The 25,186-nt window shown below is 38.6% G+C and overlaps 5 protein-coding genes and 1 pseudogene across 5 annotated transcripts; 2 read left to right on the forward strand and 4 right to left on the reverse strand.

The window, feature by feature from the left end:
- The first annotated feature begins 90 nt into the window (after positions 1 to 90).
- On the forward strand, positions 91 to 3,850 carry LOC119997652 (coiled-coil domain-containing protein 18). The gene is made up of 2 exons (XM_038844796.1): positions 91 to 445; positions 1,217 to 3,850. The coding sequence occupies exons 1-2, from the start codon at positions 383 to 385 to the stop codon at positions 3,482 to 3,484; spliced, it is 2,331 nt and encodes a 776-aa protein (XP_038700724.1). The 5' UTR covers positions 91 to 382; the 3' UTR covers positions 3,485 to 3,850.
- Positions 3,851 to 4,206: 356 nt separating this feature from the next.
- LOC119997777 lies at positions 4,207 to 7,912 on the reverse strand (annotated as a pseudogene).
- Positions 7,913 to 8,531: 619 nt separating this feature from the next.
- LOC119996229 (putative UPF0481 protein At3g02645) lies at positions 8,532 to 10,888 on the reverse strand. The gene has a single exon (XM_038842791.1). It carries the CDS (start codon positions 10,744 to 10,746, stop codon positions 8,863 to 8,865), a length of 1,884 nt encoding a protein of 627 aa, XP_038698719.1. The 5' UTR covers positions 10,747 to 10,888; the 3' UTR covers positions 8,532 to 8,862.
- Positions 10,889 to 11,548: 660 nt separating this feature from the next.
- Positions 11,549 to 15,099, reverse strand: LOC119996214. The gene is made up of 5 exons (XM_038842769.1): positions 14,633 to 15,099; positions 14,359 to 14,458; positions 14,055 to 14,154; positions 13,397 to 13,485; positions 11,549 to 12,247 (listed from the first exon to the last, which is right to left on the reverse strand). The coding sequence occupies exons 1-5, from the start codon at positions 14,817 to 14,819 to the stop codon at positions 11,893 to 11,895; spliced, it is 831 nt and encodes a 276-aa protein (XP_038698697.1). The 5' UTR covers positions 14,820 to 15,099; the 3' UTR covers positions 11,549 to 11,892.
- A 936-nt stretch (positions 15,100 to 16,035) lies between these two features.
- Positions 16,036 to 20,485, reverse strand: LOC119996009 (UDP-N-acetylglucosamine transporter UGNT1-like). The gene is made up of 10 exons (XM_038842506.1): positions 20,211 to 20,485; positions 19,221 to 19,297; positions 18,803 to 18,958; positions 18,567 to 18,700; positions 18,159 to 18,289; positions 18,011 to 18,055; positions 17,810 to 17,907; positions 16,963 to 17,070; positions 16,606 to 16,662; positions 16,036 to 16,489 (listed from the first exon to the last, which is right to left on the reverse strand). The coding sequence occupies exons 1-10, from the start codon at positions 20,365 to 20,367 to the stop codon at positions 16,415 to 16,417; spliced, it is 1,038 nt and encodes a 345-aa protein (XP_038698434.1). The 5' UTR covers positions 20,368 to 20,485; the 3' UTR covers positions 16,036 to 16,414.
- Positions 20,486 to 23,485: 3,000 nt separating this feature from the next.
- On the forward strand, positions 23,486 to 24,695 carry LOC119996140 (auxin-responsive protein IAA29). The gene is made up of 4 exons (XM_038842673.1): positions 23,486 to 23,697; positions 23,819 to 24,063; positions 24,150 to 24,249; positions 24,428 to 24,695. Exons 1-4 carry the CDS (start codon positions 23,486 to 23,488, stop codon positions 24,495 to 24,497), a joined length of 627 nt encoding a protein of 208 aa, XP_038698601.1. The 3' UTR covers positions 24,498 to 24,695.
- Positions 24,696 to 25,186: the final 491 nt, after the last annotated feature.

A 25,186-nucleotide genomic window follows, 5' to 3' on the forward strand; every position in this document is an offset into this window, starting at 1 on the left:
GAGTGTACTGTAGCATATCCTTGTATAGGGGGTACACGTTGCTTCTCCTTTATCCGAATCCGTACTACCCGAAAACCCAACGCCTCAAGAACCGGCGCAACATAGTGTCTGCTAACGTGAGCATCTATCCTTCCCTCCCGTGCCTTGCTTCATTTCCAACCTTCCTTTCTATCTATCTCTCTTTCTCGCTCTACCATTTGTGTGCGAAAGTTGCTTAGGTTATCTTCTCTCACTCGTTCTGTAATATTGTGTTCTTCGACTTGGTCTCTTTCTTGTTAAAGGAGATCGATCGTTGACTCGAATCAGTGTTCATGGAATAGCCATCCAGGAGAGAGCTTGATATTTCGTTTATTTGGGCACGGATGTGGGCAAGCTTTGGGTCATGGGGTTCTCGTCAACTCTCCGCGCCACCATTCCTATCATTTCCTCCCACCATTGCTCCCAGGTACTCCTCTGTACACACAAAACTACACGGTATGCGTACGCACGCACGCGAGTGCAAATCTAGGGTTTTTGTTTCTTTCTTGCCTGTTTTGCTACTTTGAAGGCGCATACGTTGAAGGAATTTGTGGATAACTTTGCAAAGAATCTGCTCTTGGATTTTGTGCATTTGAATTTGCTGTTAAAGGAGCTACGATTTAGATTGGGGATTGAGAAATTCTTTAGTTCATTTGCTCCATCGAAATTTAAAGGATTATGATCGACTTGCCTAAAATGGGATATCAGAATTGATGCTTTATTGGTTTGTGAATTCTTTGATGGTTTTCCCTTCATGACATGTTTTGTTTTGCACAGAGATATTGTCATCCTCTGGAAACTGTCCTCAGTTTAGAACTACTTGCAAAACGTCAATGAGTTCGGGTCCTAAAATGGGTTATTTTTTATATAGATCTTAAGTAGGTTATTTGTTTGTTTTTATGTGCCACTAACGGTGGTTTCTATAAAAGATAATGTAAGAGGACAAGATTTGTATTGGAGCTCATTATGGATTGCTAGAACTTGTAGTAATCTGCTGCACTACACGAAACAGATTCAAAGAACATGATTTTGCAGTTTGTTTTGTACTTGTAGGCCATAACCTTGTTTATTCAAGCATTTTTATTTGGGTGTCTAGCCATATAAGGAAGGACTGGAAATGACAGAAAGATCGCTTGTACCCTCAGTTGATTGGTTTGTGTTGAAATGAATGTTCATTCTTATGCAATGTTTTATGCAGTTATGTTCTCTGAGTTTTAACGGGAATCAGAAGAGATATGGATTTGTTGTAGTTGTTAAAAGAAAAGTTTCAACTCTGAAGATTGTTAGGTCGGTCCGAAATGACATAAAAGATAAGTTTAATGACAATGGGGCAACTGAACCTACCAGAGTTCTTCTTGAGCGATTGTTTACACAGACTCAAAAGCTAGAAGAGAGGATAAATGGAGATTCTCATCTTTCTGAGGATGTCCTGCTGGGGCTTAATCTTGAAAACCTGGAGTCTGATCTTCAGGCTGCATTGATTTCTTTAAAGAAAAAGGAAGAAGCTCTGCAAGATGCTGAAAGAATGGTCCTATCGGAGCATAGTGAACTAGACCGTGCAAAGGAGGAGTTGGAGCAAAGAGAAAAAGATATTGCTGCTGCTTGTTCGAAGTATGAAAAACTTGAAGAGCAACTGAAGCAGGCAAATCTTAGCTTAGCTTCTCAAGCAAGGCAGATAGAAGATCTAAGGCTTCAGTTGAAGGAGAGAGACAAGGAGATTGCTGCTGCAAAATCTGCTCTATCATTTAAAAAAGAAGAAATGGATAAAATGAAAAACGAACTGGTAACGAGGGATGAGGAAGCTGCCAAGACCAATTCTGAACTTAAATACAAGGCTCAGCTCCTGACTGAAGCGAATGAGGTCGTGAAAAAACAAGAATTTGAGATTCAAGGGCTTCAAAAAGCTATCCGGGAAAAAGAAGAAGAACTTGAAGTTTCTGTGACTGTCAGGAAGCTTAAAGAGGAGAAGCTCAAGGCTACAGAGCTCAATTTAGAGAAGCAAGCAACAGAGTGGTTATTAGCACAGGAAGAACTGAAGAAGCTGGCAGGGAAAGCATCTAAGAACGTGGAAGAAACTAATGGAACTCTGGAGGATTTCAGAAGAGTGAAAACGCTTCTTGCTGATGTTCGGTCTGAGCTCATTTCTTCTCAGCAATCACTTGAGTTATCTAGAATACAGATCGAAGAGCAAGATCTGCTTTTACAGAAGCAGCTTGAGGAACTTGAAGAACAAAAGAAAAGTGTTTCGGCTTACATGACAAGTTTGAAAGATGCCCATATAGAAGTTGAGAGTGAGAGAGTCAAGCTTAGAGTTGTGGAGGCTCGTAATAAGGAGCTTGAAAGAGATTTGTCCATGGAAAAGGGGGTAATAGAAGATTTACTGGAGGAGTTGAAGAAAGAGAAATCTTCTTTGCAGCTGGCAATACAAGAGACGTCTTGTCTACAGGAGGAACTAGAGAAGAGGAATAATGAATTTGGAGAAACACGGAGTCTTCTTCATTCTAAAGAGTCCGAATTGGTAGAGGCAAAGCTAGAGATCCAGCATTTGAAATTTGAGCATGCTTCCCTGCAGCTTATTTTGGAGGAGAAAGATTTGGAGCTAGTCAATGCAAGGAATAAGTTGGAGGATCTACACCAGGAGGTTGGGGAGCTTAAGATGTTAATGCTTAGTAAAGAAGAGCAGCTTATTCAGGCCACCACAATGCTAAAGGAGAAAGATGAGCATGTTCAAACAATGCAAACTGAGTTGAATGATACAAAACTAAGAATCTCTGAAGCTGAAAGTGCAGTAGAAAGGATCGCGGTGCTTACAAATGAATTGGTTCTTTCAACTAAGGATCAGAGTGATAATTCACTGGAACAATCTAACATGATCCTTGACTCAATGGAGCTATTGGATCTTAAACCAACTGATAATTTTAGGTTACAGACTAAGCAGCTAGAGAGTGAACTCAAGTTCACCAGGGAGGGCTTAAGAATGAAAGAAATGGAAGTTCTTGCTGCACAGAGGGATCTCACAATCAAAGACGAGGAGCTGAAAACTGTTCTGGAGAGATTAGACGCAAGGGAGAAGGAAGTAAAAAGGTTAAAGGAAGAGATTATTAATGATGCCAATGATCTGAAAAAGCTGTATGCATTGGCGCAAGAAAGGATCGGTGAGAGAAGTGTTGGAGACCTGGTTACTGAGAAGCTTCAGCTGGAGACAACTCAGCTAGAAGTTGAAGCTGCAACTAGTGCCCTCCATAAACTTGCAGAAATGAGCCGAGAACTTCTAATTAAAACTAGCCGGAGCATCGAAGCTGATTTTGATGTTCATAGCTTCCCAGAAAATGGTTGTGATCCTAGTACGAGCTTGGCTGATAATAATGAATGTTTTACTGAAGTTAAAACAGAAATTGCCAGACTTTCACAGTTGACGCAGGAGCTTGTGAGACATGCTGGTATTGCACTTGGAGACAACTCATGAATGAACGTATTTCTGGCCAATTCCTGTATATAAAGTATAAACATCTGCTATAATCTGTTTTACTATACCAGCAGAACGTTTCTTGGGTATTCCACCACTTCTTGCAGTACCAACTCTGTTAGCATCGATAGTCCACTTAGAGCAATCACAATGGTGATTTGTTGTTGGGCACGGGTAATGTATAGGGATTTGTGTTTTGTTGATGTGATTATATTGGGTGTTTTGTTGATGTTGTTGGGAGTGGAAATAAGATGGGTAGAATGGTATAAATTTGCTAGTTTGATTTTTGTGTAATAAAAATGAGACTCACCAAGAAAAATGTGTGAAATATTTGTGTGTATCATATAAGACCCACCAAATAAGTCATTTGCAAGGCCAACCAACTTCCATGGCTACATGGTTGTCCAAGCAAAATGCATTCAACAAAATGGTTCCATTGCACATCTTTTTTTTTTCATGAGCCATTATTTTACACAATAAATTGCCTCCTTGGGATAACAAAAACAAAGATAACAAAAATGCATTGTTGTGAATGCTCTAATATCTTTAACGAAAACACTACACATCCATAAAATAAACATCCATAAACTTACATAAACATGTGACATGTCTATATGACTTCTTTAATAAAATTTGTTTATTTTTTTAATCTATGTGACATACCTATATAAATGAGAAAATTATGAACATATATCATTTTAGTATCTTTAGCACCTCTGTACTATGAGTGAAAGAGAGCATGTTGTTCTTGAGTACACATATAATATTAGCAATTGAATCAGAGAATACATTTTAATACATACACCTTTATCCCCGTACACTTATTTATAACCACCCACCGATCTGTTTTGTGCAGTAAAGTGGATTGGCATTTACAGTGCCATTATGTGTAGCCGAAGTAGAAAGAATTAGTAAAATCCCCCCAACTAGCCAGCAAATTTAAGCAAACTTAGCAAGCTCTAGGCAGATAAACAAGCGCATGCATGAAAACTACCGAGCCGTAGCAGCAGCAACACCTTCTCCGAAAAGCACATTCACGACAGGTGAAGGAAGCCATGCAGGGTTACCAGCAATCTGGCCCTCCGCATTTTGGTCATCAACGTGAATGGCATTAGCATGCTGTTTCTTTACCTTTGACCTACCTATTTTGTGTCCGACAAAAATACCAAGTTTCATAGTAGTAAACAGACACAATGCAATCAGAATTAGTCTCACAGCCCAGTGGAAATCCTCAAGATGTTGATACTTCTTCACCATCCCAGGGCAAGAGCAGAAACTAACCAATTCCACTGCAGCCGGATCAGCCAAGAAGTCGCTGCTTTCATCTGTAAAAGTCAACCTCCCCGGAAACCTGACAACAAGGCATCCATTTGGTAAGATCAAACCTATCCTCCCTATAGCCCAAGCCCCACCCTTTTACGAGGGCAGTCAAATCGAGGGCCAAGAGCATTATCTTTCAGCCTCGCAAATTGACCCACACAATAAGATTCTGCCATCTGAAGCTTGGAAGAATTTCCCTTCTAGAGAGTTTAAAACCCTATGAATCCAACCAACAGCTACACTCCCATCGCGATGGATGGAGTGGAGAATGCCTTTTGACTTCCTCCTTTGAGAATACCCAGTCCCCAGCTGCCAAGCCAAAAGTGACCCTCTCCAGTGTCGAGACATGAACTCTTAGCGGATCATGGATGCCGTGGACCCTCACCAAAACATAATTATCTCGATCAGCATCGCATTTTAAACCAACTACAGTATCCTCTGGGACATCCATGTTTTCAGGTTTGCTTGAGTTAGGGGGCTTTCGGGAACGCATCACATCACCCACTTGCAGACTATCCATTGAAAGAAACCACTCTGTATAACCAACGCTACTGACATTCTTTGGGACTCCTCTCCTCCCAAGATTTGTCCAGTCTCCTTCAGTGCGAACTGCATTCTGCAGGCTGTAAGCAATGAATGAAAAAACTTTTATTTTGTTGTTTAATAATTAGCAAGCATAATTTATTTTTTTTCATAATTAGCATAGCTAAAGGAAACTGCTATTTCTTTCCTGCTGTACTTCCGTGAAATTTATTATAGTCATCTTTCCACAAACTACCACTTGTGTCTAATCAAATGTCTAATCGATCTGCTAACCTAATCTTTTTCATTTACAAGATCGAGGATCAGATATTGAGAATTCAAATAAAGGAATGTAGGAATGCAGGAACAGCAAGACATGTGAGAGACACGCCTTCTTGTGTGTTGAAATGTGCCATGCCGTCACATACATGCAGACAAAGATACAAAAATTGTCAAATATGTATGAGAGACGAATTCACCATTGCATCATTTCATTTCACAAGCTGATTGCCGAGAAAGCTTTTACAAATACGGCTAACGTCACAGCATAACAACAGCATAATTCACAACAAGAAAAGTTGGAGCCAATAGGTATATTCTATTCAATAGGACAACTACAACTAAGTCGGTAAGAAACCTACCTTGTAAAGACATGTAATACGTCTCTCATCAAAGGGCGACTCCTGAAGTCATACTCAAAGCAACCGAAAAGAATATTTTCAAGAATAGGAGGAAGACCACTTGGAATACTGGGTTTTTCTTGCTTTCGGACAACCAATTCATAAATCTCATCAAGCAACCTACCACGCCAAGGTTGACTTCCAGTCAACATTCCAGAATACTGCAACCAAATCCCCATGAGTCAGTCTGGAAGGATATTGGACCTCTTACTTCTGGCTGAAATTGTTCTGGTGCCATGTAGTTTGGAGTTCCAAGCCAGCAGGACATATCTGAGCTAGCTAATGGAATTCTAAGCAGCACATAAGGTATTCCAATGTCTCCAAGAATTGCTTGATCATGTTCAGTGATGAGAAATTTTGAAGGTTTGAGGTTAAGTACTAGGATCTCCTTGGAGTGCAGCTCCAAAATTCCCCATGCTAACTCAGCTCCATACCTACAATGTCAGCAGATGCTGATAATTAAGTGATGTTCCCCATTAAAACAATAAGAAGAAAGGAATACAATATGCATCACCTCAAAACATCAGGCAATGACAGATTTCCCTCTCTGCGGCAAGCAATTTTGTCACCTATGGAGCCTTCATAGAGCTTCATTACCATGCATATCTGGAAGTACATACAGGTATAATTTCCCAATTTGCTAATTCACTTGAAAAGGAACCAAGATGAATGAAGGCGATGCTCACCTTTCCATTTATAATTGAGATTCCATGCAGCAAACAAACATCTTCTACATATTGACACTAGAAAAATGTATCATCAAACTTGTCCACCACAGTTCTCATGTGATCCTCTTTAATATGGCAAAACATCTTGACAGCCACTTCATGGAACTCGTCATAATCTTCAGTTGACTGATGATGAGTAGTTAACCAAAGATCACCAAAAGGGCCCCTCCCGATTCTGTATTAATTTCAATTTTGCAGGGTCAATCCATGAAGTCATCTGGTTTGATGTCGCAACCACAGTTCTAAGGTGATCAGGGTCACCATCAAAAAGATCATACTCAAAAGCAGCAATGGGTTGAGCAGAGATAACTTTACCAGCCATTCCTTTTTGCGACTCAACAATAAGTTATCTAGTAAACATTTGGGACAAAGCAACTATACAAAATTTGTACAGAAGTTACAGAACCAGGAAATCCAGTATGTAGCTCCATCTAAAAACAAAACCTTGTAGTTACAGATTAAATTATCCGCAAACACAACCAATTGGAAAAACCATTTCCGGAAGAACCGCTTGGAATGGCCGCTGAAAAGATGAAAGAAAAGGTTTCAAAAATCTACATATCATGTTCCTTCCTTTTCCTATTCTCTTCTCTTAATCAATAAACAAAAGGGTAATGTGGGGCCAGCTATTCATTTTATTCTCTGGAATCTAAACAAACAGACAAAGGCATAAGCTTGGATATTCAATTTTCACCTTAATTAATTTAATTTTAATATATTCCCCTCAACTGTGGAGATTCCTCCAAAGCCAATTTTTTAAGATCCATCAGAGCCATGTATACAATTTTAGTAACAATTATGAAAGAAACCAGAAAATGAACAGAAATACTTACCGTAACTGAGACTGAGAATCGATACTGACAGCACAAACGGCAACAACTTTCGAATCGAATTGAAGAAAATATAAGGAAAATGTTATAGGGATTTCGACGAATTGAAAAATGAAAACAAGGAAGTTAAGAAGCGGTGATGCTGTGATTCCCAGAACTCATCTGGCCCTGTCAATGGAAGTTCAGAATCCAAAAAACTGATCACAGAAGCTTAAACAAAACAAATTAACTAGAGAACGTACCTCTTAAGGGAGTTGCAGAAGAAACTACCATATTAACTAGCGAAGATGGAATCTACGAAGAGAGTGTAAAGGTGTGGCCTTTTTGGTACGTTCGATCCAATCATTTAGGGCATTTATACGACACCGTATTACTGCGGAAGTGAGAGAAACACGGTACCACCGCCAATTTCGTAGGCGTAAACTACTTTCTGCTGGTATAGAAGTAATGTGGCCCGGCCCGCCTTCACGCAGCCCAAATAAAGGCCCGTTCGTTAAGATTTCAGGGCCGACCCGTGAATCACAAATACCACACCCGGCACGCTTAGTAGCTTTGACCCAAGGGGCCGGGCCCACCCTTTCTTAATCAAAAATGATTTTTCTTGTTTAAAAGACAGGTCTTGAACCAAAGAACTTCGTCACTTACCACCAAAACGTCACTTTCTATGTGACAACTATTCCCTTTGCTAATTAATTTCATTTTTTAAAATCGGCGGGCCCCTCTACAGGGCCGGGCAGGAAACTCCGGCCCAGCCCGTTAGAAACCATTGGGCCGGGGCCAGGCCCGGAGCCCGTATTACACCTCTACTTTCTGGTCGAGTTTTCCTTGTGATTACTAAGTCACGTATAAACAATGAAAATTATATTTCCTTTATATTATTAATTTCGGCCTGCAACGTATATTTATTTCGTCCCCCAGAGATCATATAAAATCAGAATTGATAAAATGTAAAAAAAAAATTTCTACAGCCAGTTAAAAAAGGTTTATAAAACATAAAAATAAAAGTCTATTATGCCAACTTTAATGGACTACGAAGATTTACAAAGGAGAATTCCAAGCACAAGGATTAAAGCAAAGCCCAATAACCGATCCAGCCCAATTCTGGTCTGTTTCTAATTAGAAACCCAATATTTGGTCAATGATTGAGTTTTACAGCCCACTCAATATGTGGGCTTTTCATAGAGCCCGTAGAGTCGAAAGTCGACCAGAGACCCGGAAACCACGCGTAGAGTCTGAACCACCCATTGAGATAACATTCTTCCGCTATTCGTGCATGCCCCCCTGTTCGACGAAATTCCTCAGAGAGCATACTTGAATACGTGGGAACAGCTGTAGACGGAGCAAAATGTCTGCACAGCCATCAGCGCCAGGAGCAACACAACCACAATAAACTGGAGACTACCGTAGAGAATGGACCCGCACTTTCTCATGAACTTGTGCATTTTGATTCTCTGTGAATTGTTATAGAAGTTGTTGAGCTTTTTAATGGTTTCATCTTCAGCTGCTAATCCACTCGATACGCTCATCCCGCTGAATAGTTTGGCAACATCTTCGTCGCTTTCCAAGTGTCCCTTGATGATACCTGCATCTCTCAGAATCTTGACATCATTAGCATTTTCAAGAATACCATCCATTAACTTTGTGTACCGGGCAAGTACATGTGTTGTTGCGGCCTCCATTGCTTTACATGCTGAGTGATTTAAAAAAGGGTTCAGCTCTGGTTGGGATCTTGAGCTTGACCCCAAAAGTGCTTCAAAAGCTACCAAGTTTCTCAAAATAACTTCCGAGTTCACGCCCAATTTGATGACGGGTAGGTACAGCACTGCTTCCTCCTCCATGAAATCGAAGTCTCGGATGTCTTTAGTGTTGGGCTTGAATATCACACCAGCTTTGGTAAGGCTGGAGGCCGGAGGAATCACTGCGTCCTTGACAAGCAGGGGGTTTTTTCCTCCTGAAATATCTCTTGATGCAAATGGCGTTTTAAGCTTGGAAAATGGAAGTTTAAGCAAACCCAGAAGCACTGTAGTTGGTTTCTTTATGCTATCGAAAAAGGGTGCGTTTACATTTGCTGCCGTCTCTAAAATTTGAACAACACCACTATACGCCTCTTCAGTCTTGTCTACGAAGATCCTCAATTCCATCTTGGGTGGTGTCTCAATGGGGACAACTAGAATGTATAGAAGACACAACAAATGAGGACAAGTCTCCTGTACTAATTCAACATATTTCTCCTCCTCCTTCACGTTGTTGAATGGAGACATTGCCTTGCAGAAAGCTAACAATATCTGAGGAAGGGAAGACGAAGTACCCACCTTCAACGCTATCTGTTGTAATAGAAACAGAGGAATCTGATTCTCAAGCATCATGACATCTCTGAGTATGGCATTCTGAACCAATTCCTTCCCTGCAACTGAATATTCATATCCTCTTTCTTGTTCTTGATTGATTTTGAAATGGGTCGAAAGCAATTCAGACAGGAACAAAGCATCAATTACAGTCATCCATACCAAGGAATCTCCTTTGAAATCTAACAATTTGTCGTAACAAGCACGGATACGTGGCTCGTCTTCCTTGCCCACATCGTCAATATTGAAGTTGGGGTGTCGGCAAAGAAACCTCTTGACGGCAGCAACTTTTCCCTTGAGCATATATGAGACCTCAGGACGGAAATGATGGAGAGGACCCAAGCCTATCATTTGAGGAGCGTATGATTCTGGCTTCACTGCAGTGACTGAATTGGGCACCTGGAATATCGTTGCTGGAATATGATCCATTTGACTATTGAGCTCTTGCTCCACAATTTCTCGCATACGCACCACAACATGATCAATCTCAACGTGGGTGCTGCTCGAAGCCGACGATTTCTTCTGGGTATCCGCCATAGAGTCACTCTCAGCCTTTCCATTCTGCATATTTGACACCTTCACATGATAAGGATTCGATTGCCCCGGCAACTGAGGAGTCTGAGCTTCTGGTTTCGCTCCATTGATAGAGTAAGATTGAGGAGTGTAAGCTTCTGGTTTCTGTGCAGTGACAGAAATGGATTCCTCGAGGTCTCCGTCTTCCCACGGAAAATACTCAACACCATGCGAGGTCTCCCCCGCACTAATCTCCATATCTAGCGACAGATCGAACACATTATCTCCTACTAAGTGAGTACTGCTCGACTCCGATGATGCCATTGATGGTGCTTAATTTGTCACTGTGGCTTTGCTTCCCTTGCTGGTTGAATGAATCTTGGATGCCTTCTTGATGGGATATAAGTCATGAATGTTCTAGAGTCACAATTATTGACATAATTTAAGCGTTATAAATGTTGGACTCGGTGTAATTTTGTAATGGACAATGTTAGAGAATCAAAATATCATCTCAAAAGTCTCTCAAATCTATGTGTTATAAAAATAATCATTCATTAAAAACATATATGTAAGATCCACTTTACATCCAACACTTCACATTAAATGGGGGTTCTTTTGGGGTCACTTTTTGGGAGTTTGAAACATTATTCTTTTGTGATTGAAAGACAAGGACTTTTAACTAATGCGGGGTAAAAAAGATAAACCAGTTAGATTTAGACACCTATGCTTTCTCGCTATTGAAATGGCGACTCTATCCTTCTACCGATCTTAAAAGCTTTTTCACACGTCTGAAATAAGTAGCAAGTATCTCATCTACTACTAGAGAAAAATGTAACGGGGCCACCCAATCACCCATAAATCGATGAGGCCATGAAACTGGGCTCTATTGGATTAAATCCTGACCCAGCCCATTTAACCTATTTTGGAGCCACCTGACCCAGACTTGCCTTTGTCCACAAAGGATTATAGGAAAAATTAGAGGGGGATTCTTGGTCATAGATTAGAATTTCAGACTTAGTATCCTCTCCTGAATTTGTCCACGACCAGGCATACAAAAGATGTCATGTCAGGCATTAAGTTTTGAGAACCGGCTGCACAAACCTACAGAACCGCCCAGTGTGAAAAATAAATGTATACGGAGCTTAAAATTCAATCGTTGTATAAGGGCAGAGGAGGATATACAAGGACAACTATGATCTTGTGGCAGTTTAGACCTCTGTATAAAGGGATGGAAAGGAATCATCATTCCTGGTCTTGGATGAGTATGAACAATCACTGCCCATGAATCCAACCTAAATCCTTGATTTTCACTAAATTTGGTCTTTTAAAAAAAAATTACAAGGACATGGCTTCAACAGAATGTTTTGAGTATGAGAGACCATGAGCGTTAAAGCTAACATGGCCCTTGCATGTAGAGAGCACTTCACTAACCAAATCAAGCACTCCGGTTGATGCAGCTCCGCCGACGCACTAGTCCTCTCTCCATGTATCCCTTCTAGAGTAGCCTCTAGTACCACATATGTTTACGATCTTCCTGAAACTACTTAAGAAATCACAGGCAGATCTCGAGGGAGAAATCTTACCTGGTCTTGATCTTTTCACAGTAGGCAAACGAGAATATGAAAACCACCCTCTAAAAAAGTGGGTTAATCTGAGTTCACGGCTTCCAACAAAATCTTCATCCTTGTCATAATTATCCTGAGAGTGTCCACTCTCAATATCATCGGAGTCATCATCTTCCATGTCATTGTGCTTTTGCTCCTCAAATCTATCTTTCTGATCATTCTGTTCTTCAATCTCAAGGTTATTTTGTAACAACCACGACCTGCCATGCACAAAAAAATTGCAAGGTGAAAGATAAACGACAGAAAATTTTAACCCACAGAATTTGCAAGGTGAAAATAAAATTTCAAAAATAAATAAGGCTGCGTCTGGAGAACATGATGGTTTCCTTTAGAAAACATCTCCAATTATTGTGTTATCATCAAGTTAATGAACATTGAGAACGTATCCAAACAAGATAAAAATTATTTCCATCTACTCTTCTATTTCTGTCTTACATCCTCTTGATTATATTTTTAACGGTCTTGAAGATGGCAAATGCAATCATATCTGTCCCAGCAGGGTGGGACCTTCCCTTTATTTCCTTTTTCCATTTTTATTCCATGTCATAATCTCTATCACTGAGCACATAAACCCATAAATTATGCAACTAATGCAAGGGCAGTAAGAAAATTTCAGCAGCCATCACTGAAAAAACATGGACACATTTTTAAGAACTTATTCTAGTAGTGGAGCACTCAGCTATGTTCTGAAAATAATAACATATTTACTAGTTCACTTTCCTGCATAGCAGTGCAAAATGTCTCTCCCGTCTAACATGACTAAAATGTAAGATGACCAGAAACAGGGTGGTTTATAGTGTAGCCATGGCACACATGTCCATCATCTACCACCCAAAAAGGAAATTAGATAAATGAATTTTGTGATCTTAACCAAATATAGGGGCTTACTGGCTGTGAATTGTTAAAGCGCAAGGGTGCGGCACCATCTCACCACCTATGCAAAGCACCATCAACTTTCTTCATTGAGTATCAGGATGCACATAACTTCATATACAGAAGCAATATGGGCTCCTCAAGTCTTCAGTTCTATTGCACATATGTCAGGTATTCAAAAAAACCTCTCTGATGAAAAATACTTGATAAATTTTATTCAACCATGATGTTAACTATGCTGCAGTGTCTGCTCCCTAAATTATAAGAGTTTCTAGTTGCAACAAAAAACCCCTATTTCAGAATGCTAGCAATAACAGCCATATTACCACAGCTTTTCTGGCTAACGATAAAGCCATGTCTATGAAGAAAGTTATAGCAAATTTGCATGCCTCTTTATTGACATGATAACACATTAACACCTGATAATGCTATAACAAAAATCCACAAAAGAATCGTAGAAATTTGAATTGTCTTACATATTTCTTTGTTTCCGGTCAACAGCTGTTTTCTTGGATCTCTTCTTTACCAGGCTGTAACAGGGTGAGTGATGTCGAATAAAATAAAGCTGCATATTGAGACAACAAGAATTAATTTGAAGCAGCAAACCTCTGGAGAAGCTATGGATGACCATAGAATTTCAAAGTCTAAAGTCAGAGCATGAAGAACCACAAAAATACAAATATGATTCACTTCTTTCTCAGAATAAAAAAAAAAGAGCAAAGAAAAAAATCCAAAATATTGAAAAACTAGGAAAATCATCACTCTATGAAACCAAGTGAACCAATGATTATGAACAGAGTAAAAAGACTACTTTTCTAGAGAAGAAAAAGGAACAATCACTGGTTCACTCGGTCTCATTGGAGTAAAAATCCTCCTGACAATTTATTTTCTCCTTTTGCTTGGAATAATCCATAACAAGATTGAATTGCTACCAATTTTCAGACAATGGAACTAAAGATTAAAATAGCACTAGAAAGATAAACTCATGAATTTATAGAAATATACATTTGGGTTGCATACATTTTGATTTATCGGTTCAACAAATTGTTTTAGGAACAAAACTGTTCAATGCTTTACTAGCACAAGAATGAAAAATCTGGGACGAATATCCTCCAAAAAGAGTCAAACTCAAACCTGATCACCATCCTTGATGCAATAGTTACAGATATAGTCGGTTTCTGTAAGTAGCTTTTGACCATCGAAACACAAGCAGAAATGTCCCCACACATGTGACCTCCATGAACCCAATCACATTAAGGAAGTAACCGATTGTTAGACAAACAACAGAGATAGAAACCTCCCACCTCAACAATAAATCTAGACATGCAAAATGGCACTGAAGATTCTAGGCTAGGGAAACTACAATGTATCGAGTAGTTAGCTTTTTGATAGATATGTACATCATAAGACAAATAAAGAACCAACAAGAACGCCATACCATGAAATCTTCCCCACTCCCTTTTTTGGCATGTGACTGAAGACAGCCTCCACCGCCTCTCTCAGTTCGGCGACGGTAGCCGTCTTCATAACTTCAACATCTGTGAAATTCAAACCCTCAATTAATCCCAATTCACCATGGAAACCTCGATTAACAAACATATCCATCAACAAACTTCAGTTTCCCTTATTTCCCCCCATTTTCTCCTCATACCATACAAAAGACAAAAAGAAACAGAGCGAGAGAGAGAGAGAGACAGAGAGGAAAGCCTTACCAAAACTGGAGCCGTCTAATTTGAGAACGGAGAGCTTAATGGGCTCCTCGGGGAGCTTAGAATAGGATAAACTCTTCCTCGAACGGCCATTGACGAGCAACAACGGAGAGAACGGCAATGAGACGGAGTTTCTGCGGCTGTCCACCGAAAACCTAGGGCTAAAATCGTCCACCTGGATTTTCAACATAATATCACGGCCGCCACATGCAATCCATTCATGGACAAGGAGAAGCAGAAGCCGCCTCTCTGTTTAAAACGTTCAAAAGGAGGAAGATATTCCTAGGAGAGAGCGACAAGCATCGTATCGATTTAAGCTTTTGGGCCTTCTTTTGGAATTTGGAGAGCTGTTTAGGAGCTTGTGTCGGTGGAGATTCTATGCGCGAGGGGGGAGAGAGAGAAAGATGGGAATCTCTCTCGTTCTGTCTCCGAATGGTTCTGGAGGGGATGACAGTTTTGGAAGGTAACGGCTACACGCGCCTTTCTATGAACGGCGTTAAAATATAGAAAATGTTAATTAACATCAGATTACTTACTTCATAAATTGCCAACTACTAAATACCCCCTTAACTTTAAGGCTAAATAAACCCTAAATTTACCAGCTGAAGCTTTATGGTCCACGCCATAACCAAGAAACGGGATTTAGAGTCTGTTTGGATTGAGGAATTTGAAGGGGAGGGAAGAGAAGGAAAATGGAGTTTCCTTCCAATTCACTTGTTTAGATAGTTTATAAAAAATTGAGGGGAGGGATTTGAGGTGATTTGGGAGGAAGATTTCTTTAAATTTTTGTCAAAATTTTTTCCTCCCAAAATGGAGTCATTTTGAGGGAAGAGATTACTAATTAAGTTACTTATAAATTTAAAACCTATTTTACCCTTGGATATAACACGTAAACATAAAAAATAATGATAAACTAATAAATTAAACTACTTTTCTTTCCTTTCTTTTTTTTATCTATCCAAACATGAGAGAGGGAAATGTATTTTCCCTTCCATTCTCTTCCTTTCTCTTCCTTCCCTTTCCCTTCCCCCCAAATCCCTCAATCCAAACACACTCTTAAGGTCCTCTTTGATTTGATATCAACGTTGTTTTTAGTTTTTTATTTTTGAGTTTCAAAAAATAAAAAATAGAAAGTGAAAAATAAAAAATATTCTTTTTATTTTTATTTTTTGTTTTGTTTTTTATGAAAGCCTACAGATTTTCAAAATTCTTAAAAAACAGAAGAAACAAAAAAGTTTCCAAGAATTTATCAAATGCAGACTCGCAGAATAGTGTTATCTGCTTATGGAAATTTTAAAAAGAGTAAGAAAAGCATTGCTAAGGTGAGAAAATGACAATTTCATCATGATCCAAGGCGGTAGTGGTTGAAGCCTGAAGGTTCAATGCCCTGCATAGAACCATATATCGACAAGTAGGATGTGGGATATACAGCAAATTTTACAACAGCCTGCCTAAAATTTTTGAGCTAGTTGGGGAATAATTATACAATATCAGTACGCCAATTATCACCACTGTAAAAATTTCACTATAGTTGTATATGTCATTAAGAATGAATACAGAGGCAGCTGAAGAGAGAAAAAAAAAGAGGACATTGTCAGTTAAAATGGCAGCGACTGGACTCTAGAGAGAACTTTTGGGTGAGTGGGAGAAGCAAGCCCTGATTTTCCCATCTATGTCAAAAACCTCTTCTCATGGACAAAAGAAACTTGTCCTTGATGTCCACGCTCATCTTCCAACAGTCAATATTATATAGTTAACTTCCCCACTAATGTATAGCTTTGACATTTACTTCCCCATGACCTTATAGTAGGCGTATAAACCAGAGCCAAGAAAACCAAGAAACTGTCCAGCAACATTCAACTGCAAGGAGCCAATGCATCACAATTCACAAGCATGAAAAGAGACGTTGAGACCAATAATCTATAAAAGGAGATGTGCCTGAACAAAGTAGATATAGGTGAAGAGTGTACACTTACACTATCAAATGGAAGCCCCCCGAAAAGCATCCAACCAAGTCCAATGGTAAAAAGATCCTACAATACACAAGTTTAAAATATCATGACACAAAATGGAACCAGTGAGCACGCGGATAGAACTGGCTTGAGATATAGTAACCCATTACATCACATAAAGTTGTATGTCTAACCTCCTTACACAACAGAAATTCAACTAACTAACCTAATGAGAATATGAGATGGCTCACATAGAAAAAACCTACTAATGAGATGAGGAGAGAAGCCAGATATCCTTGATAACACAGACACTCATCATAGCCGAGGAAGCAAAATATGAGCATGGCATGCAAGGTAATAAAAAGTAGCAGCCAAACAAACCTTCAGGTTGCCACAAATGGTCTGCGTGAGTGCTGAATTGAGAGTTGTGTTGAGGAATATACTATAATTCAGGAAAAAGGCCAGTATACAAGAAAGAAGCATCACAACCTGCCAAAATTGGGGGGAAATCAAAATCCAATTGTCTAAAATACCCGCAATCTGGCATCTAATTGCAGAGAAAAAATATGTAGAAGACCAGATAAAGATATGAGAAACCAAGTTTGGGTTAGAAACCATAGCTGTCAATAATCCACAAAAAATTGCAAAACTGTGACCGGAGATTCTCAAAGATATGAGAAACCAACTTTCGCTTAGAAACGATAGCTGTCAATAATCCACAAAAAATTTTGCAAAAATGTGACCGCAGATTCTTAAAGATATGAGAAACCAACTTTGGGTTAGAAACCATATCTGCCAATAATCCACAAAAAATTTGCAAAACTGTGAATGGAGGTTCTCATGCTAGATTAATATTTTGAGATTCCCAAAAAAAAAGGAAAAATTTTAAAGAGACGTGGAACCAAATGCACCCCACTCCTCACTCCAATTAATCATTCAGAAAAACAATCAAGGTGTGCCTTTTTCTTCATGGAGGAGAAAAGAGAGAGGGAGGATTGGAGGGGGGGGGTTTAATCTATTGTAACAAAGTTATCTAGCTGGCACACTAGAAGGACGAAAAACTACATTTAATTCCAAACTTAATTGTGAAATAAATTGAAGACTCTTTCTATACGTTATCCAAGAACACTAACAGTAAAAGGTCATCCGAGTGCAACTTGCCTTTTGGTTTGGCTAATAAAATGTAACAAAATTGATATGGAAAACTTTATTTGTGAGCAGGAAGTACCAAGAAACCGGGTGAAAACAGATGAGGGAAATTTATAGCCATCTCCACGTCACCGCGAATAAATATCCAAATTAGCAAAACCGGTCCGCATAAAACTCCTATTATGGAAAAAGCAATATAACATCTGAATCCGAAATGGAATCTACGAAAAGACGTGGACATATGATTGCAAGTTCAGAGGCCATAGTTCAATTAGCTTACCGTTGCACCACATAAGGCCAAAGCTATTAAGACCACTGGATTTTCCTGAGGGTAAAAAACATCAGTATCTACTTGAAAATGATATTAAGATAGTGAAGATGAAATTCAACCAAAGAATTCCAGGGACATGAAAAAAAGTGAGCACTACCAATACGGGCTATGGTTGCAAGATATACCGCTGTGGTGAGGTTGGCTATGAGAACAACAGCATACCCATAGAAGTCGAATGACAGATCTCGAGCTCCCGCAATAAATGCACCAACGACAATCAATCCAACACTGGCATTGCCCTTAAATTTTCTCAGTTAGCAATCAGCAACATGGCAACTCAAGTAAGACAATCCATGATCATTTTCAGATATAAAACCTTAATTGACAGCAAGATAAATGCTCCCAAGAAACCTAATATAATTTAATGCATGTTTGATTTTCTAACTTCAGTTGAAATTGAGATATCAACACAATTTTTTTCATCAACTCATCACTGTCTCTTATTAATCAAATTAGACATGTAAACACTACGAAAATAGTATAGCATTAAAAAAGGCACTTTTACCTCCCAATGACAGGTGGTGTATACTTCTGCCCAGTAAGAAAGTACTCCATAATCATCGTAAACACCACGGTCGTCCGCCTAAGAGTGGTGTACATGGGAACATTAACTCCACGAACAGACTCCATGGTGGCTAGCTTTCAATGAGAAATAGAACATATGCATTAGTTAAAACCAAGAAACAATACTTGAAAATTATCCATATAGAGATTGTTTGCATGATGTAGCTTAATATGTACCATGTAAAGCAAATAGGCTGCTGATAGGGGAAGAGTGTGCATCAATGTCTTCAATGGCACAAAAGTACCATCAGACCCAACCAAAGATTCACCCGCCGTGAAGGTAATAAGCTTCCAGCGTCTCAGTGTATAAAGGAAAGCACATGAGCATATCATCTACAACAAAATCAGATGAGAGTAAGTGCAACTACGGTTAAAAAATTTCCACATGATGTGGGAGGGTAATGGGATATTTTCTACAGTTCATCCATGTCATAATTGGATATATATGACCCAGAAAGTTACGAAAACAAGTAATGTTCCAGCCATTAAATCATGCCAATAAGAGAATGAGGAAATGAAGTAGCAATCAGAAACAATATAATCCTCAAATAATGAAAGACACTCACTGCATTGCGTTTTCTTGGTAGAAACCTACCTGAAAGAGTGTTATAACATTTGCGGAGGGGAAGTTATAAGAAGTAAGAGCCGCCTTGTTGAACATAACCAAAAGCACTGCAAAATCGGGCAAATAGCTAAACAACAACAAAATGAAAAAACCCTGAAAGTATCATAACATAAACCAAAGAACCTTTTGGGAACATTGGAGAAATTCTATGCCATATTCCTGAAGTCAATTCAAATAAAACCATGTATAGGAAAACCATCCTCGTGGCTTAACAACTAAGCATGTTTACTTGATGAAAGGACTTAAAAATAGTTGTTGCATTGCAATCTGGCAAGTTTAGGCATCAGGCACAACTCACGAGCATTCTTTCAGAATAGCAGGCAATAACAGAGGTAAAACGGAAAATGCAAGCTCATTTTTGATTGCCCCCTAATCTTTTGAGATATGATAACATGACATTATTCTCCATTATTTTCCTCTTTTAGATAACACGAGCCAGGAAATTGAAGCATCTCGTATTATGTTATAGAACTCAATCCTCTAAAAATTGAAACATATGCTATTTAATGAGACAGGTTATCTCTTGGAATCAACCTAAGGACATAATTTAGCTGAAATCCAGCTCTGAGGTACTTGAAACCAAATGAGAATTAACAGGTCATAACAAGTGGTCGCTGTATTGAGCATTTTTACAGAACCCAAACTCTCACGCGAGAATTCTGTATAGTCACACAAATGCACTTTAGAACACAGTTTCTTTCACAATTCACGCGTGCTGAAGCAATTATGAATTTAATTCACATGTCTAACGGCTCAATTTCTATATTGTATTTCACAAACATCAAAAAAATAAATGCATTATTCAGAGCCGAATCAAGAATTAAAAGTAACAAATCCGTCAACAGATACTTATAACGACGACAACAAACATGTAACACATCGATTATAAAAGCAACCAATCTACGCAGTATAAGAAAATTGTTGATATAGAACGCTAAATTGTCATGAAGCGGAAAGTACCTGCACATGACATATAGGAGATGGCAGCGTACGCTCCTCTTTTGGTCATGGCGGATCCTTTGAATAGTTTCTCATCGGCTTTAATGAGTTTCTCTTTCTCCTCCATCGGAGCAGTAGATATTGGGAGCATCGGATGTTTTGAAGAATTAGAAGCCATGAGAGAAATCGCTCACGCTGCGGAACTCTTCAACTACCTTTGCTGCTTGGAGCTTTAGCTACTCCGTCGCCAAATTGTAAATGTTGATTTTGTCACGAACCGCGTGCCATGGGAGTCCTGAACTCAGGACGATACAATGCCCGTCAACGGGACAATATTGGGCCTATCGGCCCATTATGAAAATGGGCCTGTGCGAACTGCACAAGCGCTTACGGAAAGTACCACATGCTCCTGCATTGGCTGTCACCCATCAACAAATGAATGTGTTGCGACTTACTTTTAGTCAAGTCAACTTTTCCTTAAACGGTGTCGTTGTGCCTACCCCATCATAAAAGTCTTCATGAGGTCGACATTGGATCTAGTGATAAAATTCCAAGCATTTGAGTGGTTCAAATATTTGAGATACGTCTAATAGTAGTTATAATCTGCATTAGCAAATACGAGTCCTACGGTATAATTTACCTTCTAGGGATGATCGAGTTAGCTAGTATGGAAACTAACGAATATTTTTCTTGTTAGGTTAAGTAATTAAAAACATACACGTGATTTTGTGTTAGTGCAAAGAGTACAAAATAAAAAATTTACAACTGGAAGTTATTATAGTGAAATGATGATCCTAGTTGGATTGTGACACATGTATCTCGTTTTATTCAATAAAATTTCAGTCCTCTATAATTCATCATTATCCTTATACCCAATGCAATAGGATTCTCTTGACTCGCCCTTTATAGGATACAATAGTCTTTCTCAACATACACACTATAACTTAAACCTACACATGAATTATTGTCATGAAACCCCAAATATTATAACTCCAACCCATATACACATCAACAATCTTATCCGCTTTGAGTTGTTCGGTTCCCGTGAATACATCAAACATGCACGGTTTTATCTTCTCACATAAGGTCACTCATCCCAATAATACTCTCACATAAATACTTTTAACTGTGGAGTTACTGCGAGATGTTTTTCTCCAAAAAAAAATTCGCTTTGGATTGTTTGATTCCTATGAATACATTGGGCTCGCGTGACATAATTTTTCCAGAATGTCATCCACCCCAATAGCTCGCAGAAACTCGTTTAACTATGGAATGCATTGTTGATAGTTAAGAAGAGAAATAATCTATATATGTTAACACTAACTACTCAAAATGTCATTTATTCATGGGGGAACCCACAATCTTCAATCCCCACGAGTGGATCCGAAATATGTGTCGTCCTCTTCTGACGTCTAATATTCACTCTGTAAGGAGATCTGGGAACAGTTTCAATCAAATGTGCCAAACATGCTGCTGCAGTTGGTTGCATTAGAGTGAGTGCGTCATCATATTTGACGTGAAACTACTTCGCTTTGCACGGTTAGGGGTTCCTCTTGTTTATTAAACACAAGCAGGGAAAGCTAATAATTTGGGACCCTCTGTACAGGAGTCGTCAGGCCCATAAATTACAATATGATCCTTCGCAATTATGATAAGGCCCAGTAAAACGGTGCAAGATACAAAATGGGCCCGTCTGGTTCCACCGCACAAGAGTGAATCGGGCCTCTGTTAATTTGATTGGACAGACTGTGGACCAACTAAGCCTGTTCTGTTTGCTTGTGTCACGTGTCCTGTACGCTTGGGCCCGTCTGGTTTCCATCACATGACATGAGAGTTTCATGTAGCAAGAAAATGTTTCGACCCCACACACCATTAAATCCTACCAGCCATTCTCGTACTCTCGTAGCAATACATGCGTGGTTGGTTCCCCCTTCAATATAATACTACTTGTCTCCCACTATGATTGACCGGAAACATGCTTTTGTATGCATAAACCATGACACCATTAGGCAAGTAGTTACCAGTGATGTATTATAGCAAATGAATCTCCAGACGAATCACTCTGTGATAGTCTAATTGGTTATCTATCCGAATTTAAAATATAAAGAATCTCGTTCGAGATCGGGAATTCAATTTTATGCTAACACATTTATTTTCAATTGGGTTGGTTTGCATTGAGTCTCGGGCCAATTAACTTATTTGACGGATTTACGTATGTCTATTCCAGGCCGTATTTGTATTTAGTATACTGTCTAAAAAAAGGCATGCCTGCAGAGTTTTTTTTTTAACTGAAGAAAATCTATAGAGGGAATTTTCATTAATTAAGCTAGCCGTTTATTGGAAAAATTGCAGTATGCTTAAAGTTTTTTGGTTTATATATATATATGATATAGGAGCTGATTTTGAGCTGATTTGGGTTAATCTGGCTAGTAGAAATCATTTTTAAGGATGTGGCTGCAACACTGGAAAATTTATGTTGTCCATTTTCGATGAAATTTGATCGGCTGAAGCAAAACGGCATTTTGAACAGAACTAGGGCCGTTGGCCCTATCATAGTTTTACAAAATTTCATCGTTTAGGGTCTCAAATCGATTATTTTATGTTTCAGGGGTGTTTTTGTAACTTTTATATTTTGGTGTTTTACGTCATATTAGGGATGTAGTCGGCCTAAAGGTCATTATCTCTTATTTTAACAAATATATGAAAACCCTAGAGAATTTTTCTCAATTTCTAATGGATTCTAGTGTGTTCTTTACTCAAATGTTGGTTTGAATTACGATTTTATTTTCCTTCGTTGATCTGCCTGCATTAATATATATATATTGAATCATGTAGTCTTCGAATCATAGAAAGTTCGTGCGTCATCAATGGGGTTTGAACGACCAATGCCGCCATATTGGACAGTGGAAACTAAAATCCACGAGTACATCAAATCTCTCTTAGGTTAATGAGTGATTCATTGACCATGGAGTAGGACATTAGCATACGCAAATCCAACATATTCTTCAATTTTCATGAAAAGTCATGTGTAAGTATAGTGTGTAAAGAATAATCAACTGTACATATTGTACTAGGTACTGGAAAGTTGGTGCAATTTGATCTTTACCTGTCCATATCAATGTTGGGCTTTTTCCCGACCTAAACTTTTCCATGTTGTCCCTTACTTCCTCTCTTCCACTATACACTAATATTACTACTGCCCTTTTCTTCTCTCACCATCTACATGTGTGTGTATATATGGACTTATATAGCAATCCAAGCATGCAAGAACGACTGTGGTATGTTGCTTGTATGAAATGGAGCTTGAACTTGGCTTAGGCCTACCAATCCGCTATCCCATGAAGGGTTTGGATCTAAATAACAACGAGAAACGCTGCTTCGAAGAGGCTATTGATATTCCTGAGAAGACAGAAGATGAAACGCAAATGCTACATTTACAGCTATGGAGTAGTGGCAATGATGATCATAAGGGAGGACAGAAGAGGAGAGCCTACTCTCCCATCGCCAAGTAATTAATTTGTTCAATTTTGGTCTTTACTTATTTCCTTAATTATATGTGTGTGTATATATATATATGTGTGTGTGTGTGTGTGTGCGCGCGCGTTGATCTAAATGATTATATATAATAGGGATGATGAAGAGATAAATGTTAAGACAAGGAGGAAGAATGAGTCGCTAATTGATCATCATCACCAGCATCAGTGGAACCAGAACTACTTTGTTGAAGAAAATTATATTGGTGATTCTAGTAACTCCATCTCCATGTATGTGAAGGTGAAGATGGAAGGGGTGGCAATTGTGAGGAAAATTGATTTGATGTTGTACAACTCTTATCAGACACTCACAAATTCCTTGATCAACATGTTTTCTAAATGTAATATTCTGATTTTTTAAAATTATATATATATATATATATATATGTATATATCAGGTTTTTGATTTTAATATCTTTGTTTTCAGGCTATAAACATGAGAAAGATGAAGATGATCATGTCCGTTATACACTGACCTACCAAGACAAACAAGGAGATTGGCTTCTTGCAGGAGATGTTCCATGGCAGTATGTACATATATTTTCACTAATCCTATCGTCCGATTTCTTTAAATACCCAAAAATTAAATCAAGAAAAAAAAATGATTTTGAATTATTTTCACCACCCATTTAAATTGTTTTTTAAAATAAATTAAAAAAATCCTACTCTCGATTTTGTTATAGCTTGATTAATAATTAAATGCAGGAGTTTCATCAAGTCAGTGCGTCGTTTACAGATAATAAGGAGTAGAACCATGGAGGCTGACATGGGTTGATTTGGTTGCATGGACCAAGTGAAAGCAGCAGAGTCATGGTCGGACTAAATAAGGAGCAAACTTAGTTGATCGGCTTGTTCAATTAATTAGTTTCCCGTCAAAGTATTTTGTTTAATTAGTACAAGTTTTCGCCTTCCCTGTATTTGAATTTAACAGCTTATGAATCAAATATCTGTAACTCAAAATATTTACTAGTTATGTCATTATGTGCACTTAAAATAGAGACTTAAATTATTAGTGAATGTCTGAACACTATCAAGAATTGTAGTCTTACATCGGATTATAACTTAACTGAGTGGTATATAAGTAAAGAGTCAAACTCTTTTCACACAAGTGAGGCATATAAATAAAGCCTTGAGGTTCAAGAGCCAAAAGTAGACAAGTGACCAAAGAGGACAATATCATTTGCGTGATTCTAGTGTAGCTGTTATGTCCCTTCAATTTTAAGTGATGTGTTTTTTAGATCTAAATATTTCGGAGGATAAAACAAATTTGTGAGGATTTACAGCCCAAAATCATTCGGATGTGTTTGGAGTTTGGACTCTGTATTCTAATAAATGTTTTAAAAATCGGATTAAGAATCGTGCCGGTAGGCCATTGATAATCGGTTTAACCGACTGACTGGTTTGATTTGATAAATTAAAATTTTTGATAATTAATAATAAATTATAAAAAACCTGTAAATTTTT

The sequence above is a fragment of the Tripterygium wilfordii genome, chromosome 4 (assembly GCF_013401445.1).
Source record: "Tripterygium wilfordii isolate XIE 37 chromosome 4, ASM1340144v1, whole genome shotgun sequence".
NCBI classification, from domain to species: Eukaryota; Viridiplantae; Streptophyta; class Magnoliopsida; order Celastrales; family Celastraceae; genus Tripterygium; species Tripterygium wilfordii.

Bases quoted from the DNA above. Each gene is read 5' to 3' on its own strand.
- LOC119997652 (XM_038844796.1), top strand. From the start codon at position 383: ATGGGGTTCTCGTCAACTCTCCGCGCCACCATTCCTATCATTTCCTCC. The intron at 446-1,216 runs GTACTCCTCTGT...TGTTTTATGCAG, and splicing joins CCTCCCACCATTGCTCCCAG to TTATGTTCTCTGAGTTTTAA.
- LOC119996229 (XM_038842791.1), bottom strand. From the start codon at position 10,746: ATGGCATCATCGGAGTCGAGCAGTACTCACTTAGTAGGAGATAATGTG.
- LOC119996214 (XM_038842769.1), bottom strand. From the start codon at position 14,819: ATGTTGAAAATCCAGGTGGACGATTTTAGCCCTAGGTTTTCGGTGGAC. The intron at 13,486-14,054 runs GTTTGAGTTTGA...CTCAATATGCAG, and splicing joins GCATCAAGGATGGTGATCAG to CTTTATTTTATTCGACATCA. The intron at 12,248-13,396 runs GTAAGACAATTC...TGTGCATGGCAG, and splicing joins GACCGGAAACAAAGAAATAT to GTCGTGGTTGTTACAAAATA.
- LOC119996009 (XM_038842506.1), bottom strand. From the start codon at position 20,367: ATGGCTTCTAATTCTTCAAAACATCCGATGCTCCCAATATCTACTGCT. The intron at 18,959-19,220 runs GTAGGTTTCTAC...ATTTTGTTGTAG, and splicing joins ATGTTATAACACTCTTTCAG to ATGATATGCTCATGTGCTTT. The intron at 18,701-18,802 runs GTACATATTAAG...TCTCATTGAAAG, and splicing joins CAGCCTATTTGCTTTACATG to CTAGCCACCATGGAGTCTGT.
- LOC119996140 (XM_038842673.1), top strand. From the start codon at position 23,486: ATGGAGCTTGAACTTGGCTTAGGCCTACCAATCCGCTATCCCATGAAG. The intron at 23,698-23,818 runs GTAATTAATTTG...TATATATAATAG, and splicing joins GCCTACTCTCCCATCGCCAA to GGATGATGAAGAGATAAATG. The intron at 24,250-24,427 runs GTATGTACATAT...AATTAAATGCAG, and splicing joins GCAGGAGATGTTCCATGGCA to GAGTTTCATCAAGTCAGTGC.